The 19401-nt window shown below is 37.2% G+C and overlaps 1 protein-coding gene across 14 annotated transcripts in view; it reads right to left on the reverse strand.

Moving 5' to 3' along the window:
• Positions 1–19401, reverse strand: part of ERC2 (ELKS/RAB6-interacting/CAST family member 2) — a 924700-nt gene that overhangs the window by 591022 nt on the left and 314277 nt on the right. For all 14 annotated transcript variants that reach the window (XM_045991216.1, XM_045991229.1, XM_045991215.1 and 11 more), the window contains one exon: positions 7183–7350. In XM_045991216.1, coding sequence (XP_045847172.1) covers positions 7183–7350 — 168 coding nt within the window. The remainder of the gene's footprint in view (positions 1–7182; positions 7351–19401) is intronic.

Here is a 19401-nt window from a genome sequence, read left to right on the forward strand (position 1 = left end):
TAATTTATTAATTCTAAAGACATTCCTCGCAAGTCTTGAAAGTGAAACAATGCACCCTACTGCAGCACTGGAGTAATTAGACAGTCCTAAAAATTGGTTTTTATCATATACTAATAACTTTTTAGAAGAAACATCTCACTTTAAATGCCATGATGATGACGTTCACTTAACAAAAGTCTATCTCAAAAAGGTTATTTCAAATACCCTATGAAGCCTGGACAGAACCGATTAAAAAGGACTTCACTGCCTGCCAGTCAACCGCGACAGGAGGCAGAGGGAAAACTGAAATTACTGGTTAAAAGTAAAGAAGCACTGGGTAATGGGCACTTGAGGGAATGAGCCCTGGATATTATATGCAACTGAGGAATCACTAAATTCTACCTCTGAAACTAATAATATACTATATGTTAATTGAATTGAATTTAAATTTTTTAAAAGGTAAAAAAAATAAAGGAGGACTGCTTGTAAATCCCACCTTATATATTGTGGCAAATATTATTTCTACACACTTTAAAAAAAAACTCCTTTGCTCAAAGCATGTGAGTTCAGAAGATAGAGTGGTTCCTTAAGTATCTGGAATACTTTGCAAAACCCTGTCTGAATGCACGTAGTTCCAAGGTCCCTGGAGGCCACAAAGCATCCCCAATTCCTGTCACAGTGACCTGTATAACCAAGAGTCTGGGCCTCATCATGAAACTGAGGCAGAAGGCCTACCTCAGTGCAGAAAACCAAGAAACAAGGAGTCGTAAATTGTGTTCTTTTCTCCATGTAACAACAACATTTTCATTGTCAAAAGCTTAATTTTTATGATCCACCTTGAATCTGACAGCCCAAGTCTGCTTTCTGGTTGTGTTATCACACTGAAACATCCATGACTCACTCACAAAAATATGCCACCACAGAACCCAGAAAACATCTCCTCTTACTCCACCAGCCCCTCCTTACTGAGGGAACAATCTCCCTGAAGAAGTGATCAACACCCCTTCTGTTAAAATGCATTTAATTTTTTACCTTGCAATTGTACACAACATATGTATATCACGGACAATTTAAAGATATCTGAGTTTCCAACACAAAGGGAAACACAGCAAAGGTACTGCTGTCCATTCTTTCACTTTTTTTTTTAACAAAGTATGCATGCACGCATAAGTGCAGGTATGTACATATAATCAGAAACACCTTTAAAGAAATAAAAAGTAAATATATAATAAACTCTTCTTAATATACAAGAATTCTAGACTTCATGAAAAATGATTCCCGCCCCAAAGTTTGGGCAATATCCTTCATTATTATGGCCAATATGTAATGGCTATTATAGCTATAGTAATACTGGGAGGATTTAAGTCACAGAATTATTCGTTCTTAACTCTTCATAGCCAGTACAGGGTTTTACCCATTAAGCATTGAGCAGCAGTGAACTCAGCTGTTAAGACAGGATTCTAAAACTTGCCGTGAAGATTAAATGAGACAACGTATGTCAGCTCCTTGACACAAAGAAAACACTTATTCCACAGGGGCCTTTATGGAAAACACTAGATTTCTGGTTAAGAGCTCAGGTTTTGCAATTCAAGCCCCTGTCGCTCACCACTGTATGACCTTAAACAAGTTCTGAGGCTCTATCTCCTCATCTTGAAAATGGGGTTAATAACACCAGCCTCACAAGTTGTGAGTCAAGTTTAAGATAAAGTATCACATGGGAAACATTAAGCTGTATCTCCTGAAACTCAATATAACAGCCACAAGACACTCAGTAGTCATTTGAGCAACAGAATTAAATTAAGAAGTCTAAGACCAATAGCTCATGAGATTATGGGTCCCACCTTGTTCAGAACTTGATAGACACATGATAGATACTCAATAAAATATTATCAAATGACACCTCATTCATCTAGACAAGTCTAGGGAAGTGTCTGAAGTGCAACAGATCGAAGCATTTCTAAGTAGATGCAGTAACTCCTGAAATAATCCAGCAGAGTATCTATAACCCCATAAATACCATTCCCTTTCTCAAGGAAAGCCAATTGCCTGAGTGTGGATTCAAAAAGGAAAAGCTTTAGTCAAAACATAAAATCTTAACATTATCAGAGTAATCACCTTGGCAACATTAGCCTTCAATTATATGAGATATAAATGGACATTTCATACAGCTTGCATGCTTTTCTCCAAAGGAGCTAAACATGTATTTCCTTCTATCTTCTTTCCTTCCTTTCCTTATCTGCTTTTAAACAATAGAAGGAAAATAAAATCCAATTAAGATTTTGTGTGGAATTATTATCAGCCAGTGATAATGAAATCACTGAGCATTCATGGTACTATAAATCAGTTAGTTGTTTATCATATATCCATACGCCAATAAAGTGTTGGCTGGATAAAGGCAGGCATCATATCCAGCAATAGTAGTCATTCAAAAATTATGTGTTGAATGAAAAAAATGCATGGAATCTACAGAGCAGGAATCTTTAATGTGAAATTCTTAGAAATGCTTCAGGGCATCTGTAAACTGTCTAAAATTATATACATGATTGCAAGTGAATATAAATGTATGTATGCCAAGGTAAATTTTTCTACTAAGTGAGCCTATAGATTACATGAAGTTCTCTTCCATACTGATTACATTTTAAAAACTAAAGCAAGGGATGCTTTGGTGCCCGAGTCAGTTAAATCTCCAACTTCTGATTTGGGGTAGGTCATAATCTCAGGGTCATGAGATCAAGCTCTGTATCAGCTTTACAGTCAGTGGGGAGTCTGCTTGAGATTCTTTCCCTCTGCTCTTCCCCCTCTCCCTGCTCTCTCATTCTCTCTATCCCAAATAAATAAATCTTTAAAAAACAAAAACAAAAACATTATGGACCTTTGCTATGGAGATGTGACTAACCTAACCTACATTTGTTGCTCCTTGCCTTTATGAACACAAACCCCTACATATTTGTTAATAACTTCTCAAGTGTTTATTTTTAAACAAGTAGAACTCCTCCCTGATCTATTTGGAACAGAAATGAGTATAAGAGCAAGCATTATATGCCACTGTCATATAACACATCTTCCAGAAAACATGCAAAAGGGTTGTCATGCCTGGCAGTTTGGGAATCATGCTGGGCTGGGGAAAAGTGGACCTGCCAGAAAACTGAAGGAAGTCTCTTAATTTGGGGACACAACAAAATAGATGACACTTTCATATTTTCTTCATTTCTCTATATCATTCTAAGACACAAAAATGTAACTCAATTAAAAAATAAAAGTCTTGGCCTGGTAAATGCAGACACACAAATTCAAGAGAACCACAGAGGCAGAACACACAGAATGCATGGTAAGAAAAGAAGTAACATAGAGGACTCCCTAAACAACCTGATACACAATAGTAATAATAATAACAACAGCAATGATGATAGCACAATTTACAACTAGAACCCACCCCCCCACCCGCCGCCGCCGAAGTCAAAGCACTTTTCAGAGAGATGCATCTGGCTGGCACAGTGACTGACATTTCATACATCAAGACATAGCAACTCAGACAGGTTTAAGTCTTATTCATGTTGCAGTTATGTAATGGGAAAGCAAAGGCATGTCCATACATCTTCCACTTCTAAATGCTGTGTTCTTCATACATTTTATTTAAGATCATAGAGTAATAGCTAGGCCTTTCTTCTTCCTAATTTCTGAATATGTTGGTAATTATTCATTGAAATCTAGAAAAATCAAAGTGCTAAAAAAGCCAATTCATGATTATCGCTACTGCCACTGAATTAATGTGTTGGCAGATGGGGCTAAGTTGGTACATAGAAAACATCAGGGAAGTAGCAAAATAAGAAACTTGGCCTTGGGGTCCTTTGAAGCTATTTTAAAAAGTAAAATGTTATGTTAAGAGCTATGTGGTGTATCTCTGGGTATGTGTAATTATTATTCCATTGATTTATTGCACACAAGTCAAAAAGCGTCTGGGCATTTGTACAAGTTAAAACAAACCAACCCAGGAGCCAAGCCACATAGCCACAAACCCAGACAACTTGCCTTCCACCCCTCATCCCACCCTTCATCCTACTACCTCCTAAACCCAAATCCCCTGGTAGAAAACGGCTTCCTTGCAGTGATGAACCTTTAAGCCAGAGGTATCTGTCCTTTATACCATATTCTAAGAGTAGCCAAACCCAGCTGATGGTACAAATTTTCCAAATAAGCCAACATGCTCCTCCCATTCTAGGGACAGCCCTCTCCTGTTTTAGCAAGGACTTACAGGAATGACTCAGGAATCTAACTGGAAGGAACTATCAGGTAACCCCCTCCAAGAATGAGCACATATCTTTCATATGAGTGTAAACTCAGGTCTTTCATTATAAGGCACAACAAAACATAAAATATCTCACTCACTGACTCACTCACTAATCCACCACATGTTAGGTAGGGAGATTCTTACTTCTGTCTGTTTCTCCAAGAAGCAGGAAAATTTCCTTAATGTACTTTACCCTGCTGCCAAAAATCCTTTGCGTATAATCCAACAATTAGAGCTAATTTCAACCTCAACTGCTTCCCTAAGAGATGGAGATCATTAGGTAATACTCTCCATTTCAATTTACAAAGATTTTAAAAGAAGAAAAAAGGCAAAGAAATTTCCTTGGATGTTTCCAGTTGATAAAATCATTAATCTCACACTCCCAACTTCGAAGCAGGAAACTAGAAAATCACCTCACTTTCTCTGCACACAGAGAATAATTTTTTTCTACTTCAAAGCACCATCTCTTTATTGGGTCATTTTAATTACTGAACATGGGATGGGAGCTATTCACATAATGCTACCATTGCCTTTTTCATGAAAAATATATACGTCTGATTTAGACTACATTAACTTGAGAAGAGTAAGATACAGGGGAGAGTATAAGGAAAGGGAAAGAGGCCAGGGGATACAGCACTCATCAGTATAAGGTAATGAGAGGAAGGTAGTAAGACTTTTTGAGCTGACTTTTCTTTCTTTCCTGCTGGAAAGGAACCATCAAGAAGCCTGATTTCCAGTTCAAGTAATACCACAACAGATTGCCTTGCTTCTCAAATTTCCTTCTACCTAATACACAGCAGCAGAATTACACAGCATTATTAGTAATGCTGGTAACATTGCGAACCCAAGACAACCATGTGTTGTGAATAATCACTGTGAAAACAAATTTACCCTTGTTCTACAACAGGGGTCAGCAAACTATCTGGTCCTGTTCAGACTACGACTGGTAGGAAGAGGACATTTCAATTCCCACTCAACCCTCTTCCCACAAAATCACAATCCCATGGCTTGGCAAACTTTCTCTGTAAAGGGCCAGAGAGTAAATATTTTCAACTTTAAGGACCAGATGATGGCCTCTGTCGCTATTAAATTCTGCTGCTGGTGCCCCAAAAGAGTCAAAGACAACACACAGATGACAGGGTGTGGCTGTGTTCTAATAAACCTTTATTTATAGGGGCGCCTGGGTGGCTCAGTGGATTAAGCCGCTGCCTTCGGCTCAGGTCATGATCTCAGGGTCCTGGGATCGAACCCCGCATCGGGCTCTCTGCTCCACAGGGAGCCTGCTTCCTCCTCTCTCTCTGCCTGCCTCTCTGCCTACTTGTGATCTCTCTCTGTCAAATAAATAAACAAAATCTTTAAAAAAAAATAAAAAATAAATAAACCTTTATTTATAAAGAAATGCAGTAAGAGGGCTTTGTCCCATAAGCCATAGTTTTTAACCGCTATTTAGATAAGTGCCAGAGAGCAGAAATGTTCTATGGCTTACCTTCTCATACACTAGTCACTAGCCCCATGTGACTATTAAATACTTCAAATATGGCTAGTGTGTCTAAGAAACTACATTTTAAATTTCACATGATTTTAGTTAAGTTTGATTGGCCACCTGTGGCTAGTGGCTACAGTATTGGCACAGTTCTGGACTAGATACACTGCAGCCTCTTCAAGAGAGACACAAGCTGTCTTCCAATTTATGGCAGAGTTCAAATTTTGACCACGCAAAATAAAATATCCATGCTTCCAATTTCCCAACGAAACTACACAGAACCGAAAATGATGTTTCTTAAATGTGAAATGTCTACATCACTGAGGTCAAAGTGACCATTTTGGTTTGCAGTGATCAAACAACTGCCTATGAGCCAGTGTCAAGTGCACAGGGGCTGAGTCACACACATGCCAAGACCCATCCAATCTGAAAGTTGTTTCCTTTCACCTCAGGACACTCTGCTGCACCTTGACGGAGGACATAGGCCTACTCAATGCCCCCCTTAACTCCAAGGAAAATCTAAACCTCCCCACAGACCCAAAAACATATACTAAGGCATGGCTTAAAGAGCACAAGAGAGAACGTGCAGCTAAATTAGACTGCCTTCTCCCACAGAAACCCACATAACATATTACCTTAACCCCAAAAATCAGGGAGATTCACCACATTCTTTGCTATTGTCCACATGCAATAATTTATTTTCTGGCAACTATTTTACTTACATAACTAGCTTGTGTTTTGTTTTTCTTAGCACACCCAAAGATATAATCCAATGAAGAGAAGCAAGGAAATAGGATAGTAACATATATTTGGTTTTCTTCTAAGTATGAATAAGAAGTAACAAACCAACATTTCTTTTAAGAAACTCACACAAATATCAACTTTCTTCAATGGGCAAAAGAATCTTGAAAATTGAGGATACTCTTTAGGAAGTAAGAAACCTCTAGAATCACAGAGAGGGACCTATACAGATACACAGCAAGTAAGGCAGATGAAATTCTAACTTTTTTTATGATTTTGATAATACCATTATAGATTCAACCATTTATTTATGGTTCCCAAATCCAAAAAACTCTGAAAAATGAAAAAAAAAATTCCAGTGTGAAACAAACCCTTTTGGGGTGGCACAACCTGAAATGAACTAATAGGATGCTACTTACAAAATTTATATTTACCCTACTTTAGTGTGAGCAATTTTTTTTCTGCAGAAATAGTCATTTGTTTGTTATAGGGTGTTGCTATATCCCCACTGCGAGTGTTATGCAATCTGTGATATGGGTCTTACCTTTCCAAAATCCCTGGAACATCTGATATCCAAAACACATCTGGCCCCAAGGGGTTGGATAAGGGATCTTCTAAAGAAAGCTGTCCAGGTAGGATATTTTCTATCAACTCAACGTCTGCTGCCTGGAATCCTGAAACAGTGCCTTACCTCGGTCTGAAGGATGGCAGCCCTCTGTTCTTTGGCAGTAAGCGACTCTTTAAGCACTTCAATGTGTTGCTTGCAATCTGAATTTTGATTGCTAAGGGTTTCAAGCTTTGTTTGTAAGGCAAGAAGTTCTGACTCCTTCTTTGAAAGCTCCTGCTTCAGCTGATCAATCTGTGAAACAACAATATTGCAAGAAATTAGAAGCCACAGAGCTGCTGATTTCTCTTAATTTTCAATAGCTAATGATCATTAATCCAACAAGGCAAACCAACAAGTTTGCCTGAAAAGATGGCCTTGGAAGTTCTTATGGGTCTGCGGAGGCTCTATAAAGGTAGTCAAGAGTATAAAAAACAGAAAAGTAAGGTTAGCAAACTGCCTTCCACCTTCCATCCCACTGAGGACCAAGAGTCACAGTGGAATGAAGGCTTCCTAGCCAGATCTACTCCTCATCCATGAAGCAATATAATGATCCTCAGAAGGGTCAACAGGTTGCTAATAAACCCAAGACATACCCTGGTGTTTCTCTGCTACTCGATAGTGGAAATGATCATTCAAAGCAATCATTTGACAAAAAAAAGAATCTTCACTCTCCCCTCCAGAAAAGTAAGTATTAAAGGTTTTTTGTTTGCATTAAATACTGAAAAGATACAAAAGAACATAAAATTATAGAAAGTATAAGGAAAAATAATATAAGAAACATTCATCATTCAAATCACCAAAAAAGATCATTAGAATTATCTACATCCCAACCCATTTCTATCTCCTTCTCTCTCTCTTTCTCTCTCTCTTTTTTTAAAGATTTTATTTATTTATTTGACAGAGAGAGAGATCACAAGGCAGAGAGGCAGGCAGAGGCAGAGGGGGAAGCAGGCTCCCTGCTGAGCAGAGAGCCCAATGCGGGGCTCCATCCCAGGACCCTGAGACCATGACCTGAGCCGAAGGCAGAGGTTTAACCCACTGAGCCACTCAGGTGTCCCTATCTCCTTCTCTCTTAATGCAGAAATAATTACCACCCTAAATGGTGTGTTTGTCATTTCCTTGCTTGTTTTTACATATGTTTTTTGCCTTTACACTTCATTTGTTCTGTATATTTTTTTAGTACCTAGTTTTTTTCTACTCAATCTTACATCCTAAAGATTAAATCATGTTATTGTACATAAAATTTGCTCATTTTCCCTGAAGTACAGAATTCTATTGTAAGACAGCACCACAATTTGTTTGCCCATTCTGCTGTTAATAGACATTTTGGTTGGTTTCCAGGTTTTTTGCTAGAACAAAAAATGCTATTCTGAATATTCTTACATATATATCACCTGGTACACATAGCAAAATGATCTAGGAGTTAAATTGCTGGACTACATAGTATGCACATCTTTAACCTTACTAGATACACCAAAATGTTTACCAGTGCTGCTATACTCATATTCAGGGTCACAAGGGGTGTGTAAGTGTACAGTCACTCCACATCATTGTCAACATCTTCCATCACCAGACTTCTACATTTTTACCAGCCTGATAGTTGTGGTAGATGATCTCCAAAGATGACTGCCACCAAGTTCTTCCTGCTTGTACACACATGCTGTGCTCACAACTAAAGGTGGAGTCTGTTTATTCTCCCCTTGAACCTGGGCTAAACTGTGGCTTGCTTCAAACCAGTAAATGCAGCCAAAGTGTTAGTTCTGGTCCTTGTCTGTAGGAGGACAGGCACATTTAGTCTCCTCCAGCTGGAAGCCGACCACCATGTTAGAAATGCAGCCACCCTCTGACCATGATGCTGTGAAGGTCATACCAGCCACATGGACAGGCCATGCAGAAAGACAGAGAGGCCTAAAAGAAACTGTGGCTTCTTCACCTTGTTCTTGGTCTTGAAGGCAAGAATTTCAATGTTTCATCATTAAGTCTGATGTTTGCTTTAGCTTTTTATAGGCACTCTTAAGTTACAGAAAGTTCCCTTTTATTACAACTTTGCCAAGAGTTGTTTTTTTTTAATTAAGGAATGCTTAATATTAATAAACATTTTTTCTGCTTCTCATGATTTATCATATTTTTCACCTTTAATATGTTATTGAAATGAATTACATTAATGGATTTCTAAAATACTCAACTCTCCTTGCACAACTATGAAAAACCCCACTTGGTCATGATGTATTATATTTTTATATGTTACTGGATTCAGCTTACTAATATTTTGTCAGGATCTTTCATCTATGTATATGGATAAGACTGGTTTGTAATTTTCCCATTTTGTGCTGTCCTCATCAGGTTTTAATACCAAGTTTGCCTTCTAAATGGAGTGCTCTCTCTTTTAATGTGTTCTGAAATGGTTTGTGTAAAACTGAAATTTTCTTACTGTTAACTTTCATTTAGAAATCACCACTAAAGCTGGCATTTCCTTTCTCCAAAGACTGTTACTTACTTCATCTATTTAATGGTTATAGAAATATTCGTGTCTCTAATTATTTGAGTCAATTTGGTAAGTTTTTTCTCCTAAGAATTTTTCATTTTATATAAATATTCACCTTTACTTAGCAGAAAAATTTTCATAAAACCCATTTATCTTTCAATACCTATGGCATCTATGACTATCTTCTATTTCATTCCTAATATTCTTTAATTTTACTCTTTTCTTTGATGCAGCTCTGCAGAGGCATGTCACATTAAATAATCTCTTCAAAGAGCCAATTTTGGCTGTGTTGATCATCCAACATTCTTATTTTCTTTTTTTTTTTTTTAAGATTGCATTTATTTATCTGGGAGAGAGAGCACATGAGAGAGAGAGAGAGAGAGAGAGAGAGAGATCACAAGCAGGGGCAAGGGGAGGCAGAGGGAAAAGCAGACTCCCTGCCGAAAAGGGAGCCCTACCTGGGACTCAATCCCAGGACCCTAGAATCATGACCTGAGTGGAAGGCGACACTTAATGACTGAGCCACCCAGGTAGCCCAAACATTCTTATTTTGTATTTCATTAATTTGAGCTCTTGTTTTTTGAATTTCCTTCCTACTGCTTTCTTTGGTTGGATACTTATCTCACTAATTTTCACTCCTTTTGCTTTCCATATATATGTCTTAAAACTATAAATTTCCCTTTAACAGTTTAGTATTGACATTATTATTCCATCATAAATATTTTCTGATTTCCATTATTATTTATTCTTCAACTCACAAATAATTTGGAAATTTGCTTCTTACTCTAAAAATATATGGATGTTGGGGCACCTGGGTGGCTCAGTGGGTTAAAGCCTCTGCCTTTGGCTGGTCATGAACTCAGGGTCCTGGGACAGAGCCCCACATCGGGCTCTCTGCTCAGCAGGAAGCCTGCTTCCCTCCCTCTCTCTCTGCCTGCCTCTCTGCCTACTTGTTATCTCTGTCAAATAAATAATTAAAATCTTTAAAATATATATATATATGGATGTTTCCTAGTTATCTTTGTGTTTTTTCTTGCTTGTTTGCTTTGCGAATAGAGAATAAGGTCTGTTTGATACTAGTCATTTGAAATTGGTGTGACTGCTTTATGACAGAGTATGTGATCAGTTATCATAAATGTACTTTGTATACTATGTGCTAGAAAAGAATCTGTATCTAAAAATTACTGAGTGCAATAATCTGTATTTACTGGCTTGAAAATGGTTTCCTTGCCATAAAGTCTATGACATCTTTCTTAAGTTAATATTCGGTTAGTGTATCTGTTTTTCACTTTCAATGTATCACTAACTTTATGTTGTAGATGTCTCTTGTAATAGCATATACCCAGATTCTTTTATCCTGTCTGATAAAATTAAATGGAGCATTTATTATCATTACAGATATACGTGATTTTATTTCAACCATCTTACCTTGTGCTTTCTAAATATACTGCCATTTCTATTACTTCTCTTTTAATTATTGCCTTTTGAATGAATTTTTTTCCAATTCCATTTTTTATTCTATTTTTTTGCCTCTACTCATTTAAAAGTTATACCTTTATTTATATTTATTTTATGTTTATTTCATTTATTTCTAATCCTTAGGTTACTACCCTAGAAAGCATAGCATACTTATATTTTTTTATTCAATCATATTTAATATTTTAAGTCCAGTAGATTTTCTGATACATGGTTTACCTAAGTCTAAAGTCAACTTCTGCTTACATTCTTTCTGAATAACTGAAGGATCTTAAGACATTTTAAGTGCAGCCACCATCCCCTTGACATACACATTACTATCATGTATTTCAGTTCTTCTCTATTTTGTTTTTAACTCATCATTACTTTTTTACAGTCCACGTTTGTTTAGATTTACCCCCACATTTGTCACTAACTTTGTTACTTGTTCCTGCATCTCAGATATTGTCAGAAATCTCCTTTTGCCTAAAATCCAACATTTAAAATTCTTTTAGTAGGATTTTGTTTGTGGCAAACTCAATTTTTATCTAAAAATATCTCAATTTTTTAAAATATTATTGCTCAGTATTAAAAGAAATTTTCTAAGTTAAGAGAAACTTTTCTCAGCCATCTTCTGGCTAACAAAAGCTATTAAGAAGTCAAGCTATCACTCCAAATTCATTGCTTTATAGGTATTGGGACTTTCTTCCATTAGCTGCCTTTTTAAATAGTTTTATTGAAATATCATTTATATGCTATACATTCAACTGCTTAAAGAGTACAGCTGATGGTTTTTAGTATATCCACAGAATTGTGCAACCATCATCATAATCAAAATTTAGATCAGTTTCTTTATCCCAAAATGAAACCTGGTAACAATTAGAAATCACTCTCCATATTTTCCACCCTCCAACCCCAGCCCTAGGCAACTAATAATCTACTTTCTGTCTATTCTGGAAATTTTATATAAATGAAATCTTACATAATTTGTGACTGCCTTCTCTCACATAGCACAATGTTTCAAGAGTCATCCATCTTGTAGTATGTATCTGTATTTCATTCCTTTTTATTGTTGAGTAATAGTATACTGAATGAATATACCACATTTTGTCTATCCATTTACCAGATGAGGGGGACACTCAGGTTGTTTCCATGTTCTGGCTATTATGAATAATGCTCCTAAGAATATTCATAATCAAGTCTCTGTGGACATACATTTTTATTTCTCTTGGGTGTATATATAGGTGTGGAATTGCTAGGCCATATGATATGTTTTCCAAAATGACTGTACCATTTTATATTCCCACTAGCAATATATGAGGGTTCTAATTCCTTCAAATTCTCACCAACACTTGTTAGTACATCTTTTTAATTATTGCCATTCCAGTGGGTATGAAGTAATACCTCATTGTGGTTTTGATTTCTCTAATGACTAATGATATTAAGCACGTTTTAATTTACTCATTAGCCATTCCTATGTCTTCTTCAGACAGGTGTTCTGTTTTTAAAAACCTTTTTATTTTTGCATCTGAGATTTGATGGCTTTATTCTCCTGCAAACAGACAGGTTTATTTTTATTTATCCTCTTTGGGGTACTCTGAGCTTCCTGATTTTATGGACTGGTACCTGTAGCAGTTTTGGAAAATTCTCTGCTTTCTGCTCTTCAAATATATCTTCAGTGTACTGATTCTGTCCCCACTCCCCACCTCTCTTTCCATCTGGAACTCTGATTAAACATATGCCAGACCTTCTTATTCTGTCTTCTATGTATCTTAACATATGTTTCATGTATTTCATCTTTTTGTTTACTTTATTCTACTCTATTTTCTAGTTCATTACAAGTCTTCTCTGCTATGATCACCCTGAAGTTAAACCTAGTCATTAAACTTAAATTTCCATTTTTATACTTTCCCATATCTAGACATTTTGGGGGGTTCTCTTTAAATATGTTTGGCATTCTTATAGTTTCTTGACCCTTATTCATGTTTTCAATCTTCTGTTTTATTTACTTAAACATATTAAACATACTTATTTCATAGTGTTTGTCTTAAAATTCCCATTTATGAAGTCCTTGCCTTCTAGTTCTGCTGTTTATTCTTTGTACCAGCTATCAATTATGATAGTTTGATTTCTTTCCAGTTTTGTGATTTTTTAAAAAATTTTTTCTGTGACTCATGTTTTTTAGAACTTTATCTGGAGAAAAACTTTGAGGTCTAAGTTGAACTTGTGGCCCTTCAGAGCATTTGTCTCTGCCAATACCTGGGGCACTATCAACTAAGGGCCCCATTAAACTCTATTCTTTACCTGAAGTTTTTGGATCACCTTATACTGCACATCTGTGCCAAGAGCCATCTGTGGTTATGGATTCTTAAAGCTAGGTTTTTTTAACTTTCACTTGGCTCAAAGTCTTAAAATAGGTAATTTTCCCTGGATTCCCCTAATCTAGGAGGGTGCAAAGTACAATGGGGAGGTTTTTAGTTTACCCTGTACTAAGAGTCTCTGGGACCCTAGTTTAATGTGATAGTGGTAGTGGAATTCCTATTTGACTCTTCATCTTCAACAGGCTCAGGCTTCCATCTCTTTCCTTCAATGTTCCCATAACTGTAGAAACTAATGCTCAAGTTCACCTGTCTAGAAAATGCCAGGGAGAAGATAGAACCAGTGTTTGTTATCACTCCAGGCCTCTGCTTTGGCTTAGTTTGGCTCTTGAGATTTTTTTCCGACTTGAGAGTTAATAAGTACATTTTATTAAGATTTTATTTATTTATTTGACAATGAGAGAGAGAGAGAGAGCATGAGAAGTGGGAGGGTCAGAGGGAAAAGCAGACTTCCTGCCAAGCAGGGAGCCCGATGCGAGACTCGATCCTAGGACTCCAGGATCATGACCTGAGCCGAAGGCAGTCACCTAACCAACTGAGCCACCCAGGCATCCCCACAAGTACATTTTAAAATATATGTTTTAGGGGCACCTGGGTGGCCCAGTGGGTTAAAGCCTCTGCCTTCGGATCAGGTCATAATCTCAGGGTCCAGGGATCAAGCCCCACGTCAGGCTCTCTGCTCAGCATGGAGCCTGCTTCCCTTCCTCTCTCTCTGCCTGCCTCTCGGCCTGCTTGTGATTTCTGTCTGTCAAATGAATTTAAAAAAAAAAAAACTTAAAATAAAATAAATATATATTTTGAAAATATATTTTATCCAACATTTTTTGTTCTTTCCAACAACTAAATGTGGCATAAAAAAGAACCAAGCTACTGACAATAACTGCTGAGAATGAACAGAGTAGGATGTTTACAAATAAATTGGACCCCCTTTTTTGGAATTGTTCAGGTTATGCAATTCACTAGAAAGGTTGAGGTGGAATCCCATTTGCAGGATGAAGTCAGACTAGAGCAGGGGAGAAATAGGTTTTATCTTGCTTGCCAAATATAGAGATTTGGTAGTGACCAGCAGTCTTAAGAAGGATTCTGATTATGTTTAAAGATGCACTGAAAAAGAGTTGTGATTGATTATCAATATGCTCTGGGTATGTGTGAACAGATGGTGGCACTGATCAGGTAGATGAAATCATGAAACACATTTCTTCTTTATAATTTAATGAATCATGAGTCTATGATCATTTCTACCTGTAATGAAAGTAATTTCTCTCTTTCCCTCTTTCTCTCTCTCTCTCATACAACAAGAACAGAGTGTAAATTTAAAAAGGGAAAATCTGGATTAAGATTAACTAAAATTATAAAGGAAATAAAATCTGTTGTGATCAGCAAGATCAGCATTCTTCACATGGGGTATGGATCTAAATCACATGCAGTTGTAGCTGCCAGCACAGTATAGAGTTGATTTCACATATGAAACTGATTCATTTTAAAATAAAGCTAAAAAAAACTTTGAACTTTATATGCTTAAGCAAAGATGATGTTTATAGTATAAAAAAAAATGATTTGAGCTAACTTCTACAAGTATCAGGGCAGAAATTTAGTGTGGGAATGGGGTATTAAGAGAGGAATTTGAATGAAATTAAGTTGATCAACAGAGTGGTATTTAATAGGAAGGAAGAACATGACAAGTTCTACATATACCTACTTTATTCAATAAAAACAGATTGATAATGATAGAACTATTTCAGTCTATAAATATTATATAGACAGTTGCTTTAAATAGCTTTCAGACTACCACTGCCATGAGGTAAATTTCAAATAAATATTTTACGCAGACAATAACAGAAAAGGGCTTTTCTAAGGGGAATATAGTTACAGGGTAGAAAATCATATTCTTCCATAAAAATATGCTTTTTTGCTTCTTTTATAGCCATAAACTCAATAAAAATGGAAAGTGATGCAATCGAACATACATGAGAACTGAGGCTGGGGAAGGTCTGTCTCAGTGATGGCAAGAAGAAAAGCCAATCGGAATTACATCACAGGCTTTATATGAAGTCCATGTGGACATCAGGAACACTTCATCTTGTCTGAAAGTTCTTCCACCACTTACGTCTGTGACACAACCAACACCCTGAAAACACTCCCTTGCCAAGGAAAACAGCTTCTTTTTCACTGCAGATATGGCCTTCATGTCTAGAAAGTGATATGCTTATTATCATGCAGTTTGGGTTATGAGGTTTGTAATCCTTCAGAGGTTAATAAGAAAATGTGTTACAAATTCAGAATAAAAGAGGTGCTCTAGGACAGCAGAGTGGTGTCAAACTCCTAAAACAGAGGGAGTGACTAATACAGAAGTACTCAGATCAGTAGATGAAAAATGTGTTACATTAGGAACAAAGCCTTGTATAGAATAGGGGATGCCATCATTCTTTCCCTACAGAAAAACAATTATTTATATGGTACATTCCATTCTTAAAGGCTTAACAGTGCTCTGAAGGTAACTCATGGCCTCATAGATTCTGTCTGCACAGTCTGAGTCCTCCAAGTTTTCAGGATTGAATCTCAGTTCTCAGGGAAAATGTGCATGTGCCAAAGAGATTAAAGATTTCCATCCTGGCCAACTATGTCTCATATTTGTGCCTTCGCACAAGTTGAGACTCTAAACTGTACTTTTACATTTTTGCAATTCACCTTCCAACTTTGCAAACATGTTATGTCACGGTTTTTCTATGACATCATATTTATAAAAGCAATTTGGGTCTTCACTTCTACTTAATTTAATCACAAAGCTTTCAAGAGGTCCTACCAGTCTTAGTCATCTGTTCAGCATCAAAATGGAGGTGCATGCCATTTCACAGGGCCATTTAAAACACTTCCTTTCCTTCCAAACCTACATGCTTTACTCATTTTAATAACTAATGCAAGCAGCACTCCCTTTACATTTCACAACACTGTTTCTATTTTAAATTTTCATTGAAACATTTAAAACTATCTATTTCAACATACTTTTATAACTAGAAATGAGTTAGCATACAAGAATTATTATTAGCTACCTTTATTACCTACTTGGAACAATTATATATTGAGATTGATTTGAGGTCATGCCCTGTCAATGAAGAGCAATCAAATTTTGAGTCAATTTTATCAGTCAATGGGTTATAAAAATAATTTTTGACTAAAATTTCAAAAAAAGGTCAAATGAGAATGTAAGTAGGTGTTTATCCAATTTTAGAAGCTTTTTTCATGATCAGATTGAATTTTTTTATCTTATTTTTTTATTTTTTATTTAGAACCATGATAGAATTCATTTTAGATCTCTATTAAGAAATACTCAGATGGAAGACCACCTCCAAGGCTGCTGCCTTTGCAAACAGTTATCATTCTGAAGGCACCCCTCTAAAACACCAAGTAAAAAAAGAAGTTTTCCAGGCTCTTTTAAAAGCTTTCTACATATTCATTACAAACAGTAAGAAGAAGTAACAATATTTCGCTGTAATTTCAGATTTGGTTCCTAGAGTTCCACTCCCCTCCTTAGGCAGCATCTCAGAAGAATTTCTGAAATGTTCTACCAGGACTCTGAGTCTGTATAAACTGTAACAATTTCCTTTTTTTTTTTTAATTAAATTATTTATTTATTTTTTTATATACATATATTTTTATCACCAGGGGTACAGGTCTGTGAATTGCCAGGTTTACACACTTCACAGCACTCACCATAGCACATACCCTCCTCAGTGTCCATAACCCCAGCCACCCTCTCCCTACCCACCTCCCCCCAGCAACCCTCAGTTTTTTTGTGAGATTAAGAGTCAATTATGGTTTGTCTCCCTCCCAATCCCATCTTGTTTCATTTATTCTTCTCCTACCCCCCTAACCCCCCATGTTGCATCTCTACTTCCTCATATCAGGGAGATCATATGATAGTTGTCTTTCTCCGATTGACTTATTTTACTAAGCATGATACCCTCTAGTTCCATCCACGTCATCACAAATGGCAAGATTTTATTTCTTTTGATGGCTGCATAGTATTCCATTTAAACTGTAACAATTTCTAAAGTCAACTATGCCTGCATTTTTTTTGCTAGTCAAGATCCAAAGTCGCTTTCTGATTTCCATTTCAATCACTGCCTCTCTAAACCCTTGAGTTTCACAATTACATATTTATTTCCCCCAGGTAAGCTTCAGAGCCTCTAGGTGTTTGCAGTTGAAATCTAACATTTCCTTCCTTTTTTGGAAAACCTGCCATTTCAATTGAATGGAATTCTTCCCACTTCCTCTTCTGTGTAGGGTTGGGGTGGGACAGTATTTTACTTACCCTTCATGGTTTGCTCAGTCACTGATTTGAGTTTGCATTCCTCACCAGACCTGTCATTGTTATTTTGCCAATCTGGTTATTTAGACCAAAAATAACAACAACAACAACAACAAAAAAAAACAAACAAACAAACAAAAAAAAAAAAAAACAAGAAACACTAAGCAAACTTCAACTACTTGTATTACTCCAACCAGAAGTAAACTCTCCTCTCATCAAATCTTCAGGGTAGTTTGTCCAGGACATTTCTTACTTTCCCAATTAAGTGGTCCGTGTTGGCTTTGAAGTGAGAAACATTTTGAATATGCACTACTTTTAGAGCCCTTCAGTAGCTGGCTCAAAACAAGGTTTAGTAAGTTTTTGGGAACCACAGAGCTCAAAAATATACCATTAAAAGCTTTATCCATACAACTCTGTGTAATAAAGAGTTCAAAGACTGTAATGATGACACTAAACAATTATTCTGTGTGTACAACCATTACAAAAATTAACCCTTTAGTTATCTGTGACGATGTTGACAAGCAACATATTCATATAAATCTTGTAGAAAAGTTATCCAGGTGTGCCTAGGTGGCTCAGTAGGTTATGTGTCTGCTTTTGGCTCAGGTCATGATCCAGGGTCCTGGGATTGAGCCATGTGCCAGGGTCCCTGCTCACCAGAGAGCCTGCTTCTCCCTTTGCCTGCTGCTCCCCCTTCTTGTTCTCTCTCTCTGTGTCAAATAAATAAATCTTTTTTTTTTTTTTTTTTAAGTTATCCAGGGATGCCTGGGTGGCTCAGTTGGTTAAGCGGCTGCCTTCAGCTCAGGTCATGATCCCAGCGTCCTATGATCGAGTCCCACATCGGGCTCCTTGCTCAGCGGGGAGCCTGCTTCTCCCTCTGCCTCTGCTGCCACTCTGCCTGCCTGTGCTCGCTCGCTCTCTCTCACAAATAAATAAATAAAAATTTTTTAAAAATTTAATAAAAATGTTATCCAGATAGGCCACAACAGACCATAAACTATGTTAATAATGTAATTTTAGAGGACATCAATCCATGTCTCTAAAATTTAATAAATTTCATGACAAGTGATTCACCCAACTGGAATCAGTTCACACAGCCTCCAGGATCCCACAAATCACAAAACACAAGCACTCAGGACTAAATGTTCAGCAGTAGCTATGTTTTTTGGTTTGTTTTTGTTGGGTCCGTGGCTCCGGAACGCAGGAGGAACAACAGAAATGATCGCCGGGACCGCCATCTTCCAGCCCCCTCCCCCCTTCCTCAACCCTTGACTCTCCCGCCAAAAGGATGTATGCCCAGGTCACATCTCCATAGGTAATCCGATACCTAAGCAGGAAACAGAAGTATCAGGACCCCCCACCCCAGACCCTCCGATCACCAAATACCCAACCATATATGGATGTGAGCCCATACCCTGCCTTGGCCGGATAAAAGACCTCCACTGACTCCCTCCCAGTGCTACTTCCCCAACTCAGCTTTCCAGAGTGGTAGAATGTCACCCGAGGGTGCCCACCTCCTCCTGGCACAACTTTCCTGGCTCCCCTTCTCCTGAGCCCTGAAACTTCACCAGAGAGTGCCTTTAGTAAATCTTGCCTTGTGCCTACCTCGCCTGTTGTCATGTTTATCTCGCCTATAAAACCGTACAGTTTTTATTTTTTTCAAGTAGCTATGTCTT

This window comes from Meles meles, chromosome 20, assembly GCF_922984935.1.
Source record: "Meles meles chromosome 20, mMelMel3.1 paternal haplotype, whole genome shotgun sequence".
Lineage (NCBI taxonomy): Eukaryota > Metazoa > Chordata > Mammalia > Carnivora > Mustelidae > Meles > Meles meles.